The sequence below is a fragment of the Rhagoletis zephyria genome, unplaced genomic scaffold, assembly GCF_001687245.7.
Source record: "Rhagoletis zephyria isolate East Lansing unplaced genomic scaffold, Rhagoletis_zephyria_1.1 Rzeph_scaffold_57975, whole genome shotgun sequence".
In the NCBI taxonomy this organism is placed as follows: domain Eukaryota; kingdom Metazoa; phylum Arthropoda; class Insecta; order Diptera; family Tephritidae; genus Rhagoletis; species Rhagoletis zephyria.
The window spans coordinates 1-1,708 of NW_016215027.1; the positions used below are offsets into that span (position 1 = coordinate 1).

Consider the following 1,708-nt stretch of genomic DNA (forward strand, 5'->3'; position numbering starts at 1 on the left):
GAGGAGTTGATGTTCTGCTCGTATACAGCGGTGAACTCGGTCTAGGTGAGGTATTTAAGTTGGAGCATCATGCCCAACGACTAACAACATGGGGCTATCGCTTTATGGGTTGGATACTTGTTTTCTTCGGTGTAACTTGCACATCTACACTTTTACATATTATTCGTGAGTATACTGAAAAAAAGATAAGTAGGAATTTAATTGATAATTATATTTCTTTATCTTGCAGTAAGTCATATTAATTTTCTCGCCGCATTGGCGCCGGATCCACTCTTTCCCGTTGGCGCCAACCTATTTCTGTCACTTTCAATCGCCTTGATCATTGCTTCCATCGCTTGGATATTGCATCGGCCAATGATTGGAGCTAGTTTATTATTTGCTGCCGCCTCACCTTTTGTGTGGTGTGCTCGTAGTGTAGCAAATTACCAACCCATGAACTAAAAGTTTTGATTTAGTTATTAAAGTTGAGCAACTGTCACATTTTCATACTAGTCATTAGAATAGATGAATATTAGTTAAAAGCAATAATTTGTGTTATTTATACAGACTATGTGCATACAAACATACATATATGTATAATACTTACGGTGACCATTCGTCCTGTATTATACGGTACAGTCCTCTTTTTTGACCAATTAGTTCTGGCAATTTATACGGGACGCCAAATGTTCTCTATTTCTTTGAATGCCCTGTATTTGTCCCGTAATCGGGGTTCGGTATTTCGACGCCTTCAAATCTCATTAAAATTACATGTCTATAAACCAGTTTTAAATGATGTTGGAATACGATCGTATGATCCATAAACAGTTATTATTTTCTAATCTGAATGCATGTGCTTCAAATCGAGGAACACATACAGCGATCAAAATATAAATTAGGATTCTACATTTTTAGCAAGGTTCGGCTATTTTTCTTTTGTTTATTTAATTTTTTTTTTCAAGTAAAGCTCTTTTCCTAACAAAAACCATATAAATCCAGATTCCCGACTTGGCAAAAACTATGAGAATTAATTCTGCAAATTTTCACCAAAATTTCAAACTTTTTAATCAGAAGCTTTAGAAAAAAAATCTGGTTGCAGTTTTGTAGCTCATTAAAATTGAGTATAAGGTATAAAGTACAAGTGCAACATGCTGATCATTTGCTTCCCTATCAACAAAATGTCGAACATAATAACTTTGTATGAAAAAAATGCGTAGCACCGTCGATAAAAAAAAATTCCCAAAAATTAACGGTAAGTCCTCGCTACTTAAACTTGCACTTTATCGTACTAAACTTTAAAGAAACTTTTGTAAAAAATTTTGTGGAGTAAAAATCTCCAGAAAGATTTCCGACAAATTTGTAATGTTACTATAAGGATGCTGGTTCAGGGCTAATACATACATCTAAGATCATTTAAGAATTAATTAAGATCTGTTAGCTTTTATGGAAGAAATTAGCAAAATTATTTTTTGTCCCATATTCGGCTCGCATAAATATGGTCACCGTAATAGTACTCAGCCAATTTTAAGTTCTTTAATTTTTAAATTTTAAGCATGACCAAACAATTTGATAACGAAAAAATCAAATATTTACTTGGTTAAAGAAGCAATGCATCTCTGGCTTAAAATATTAACTTTATCTTAAAGCTACAATGAAATTTAGTTCTGATAATTTTCGTATCTGCCCTCATTAACCGAATTTGCAGTGTTGGTATTTTCAGTCGGTCCAG

The 1,708-nt window shown here is 33.4% G+C and overlaps 1 protein-coding gene across 1 annotated transcript; it reads left to right on the forward strand.

Annotated features, from left to right (window-relative positions):
• Positions 1-10: 10 nt before the first annotated feature.
• On the forward strand, positions 11-597 carry LOC108356366 (transmembrane protein 43 homolog). Its single transcript, XM_017607483.1, has 2 exons — positions 11-165; positions 230-597. Exons 1-2 carry the CDS (start codon positions 105-107, stop codon positions 439-441), a joined length of 273 nt encoding a protein of 90 aa, XP_017462972.1. The 5' UTR covers positions 11-104; the 3' UTR covers positions 442-597.
• The last annotated feature ends 1,111 nt before the right edge of the window (positions 598-1,708 follow it).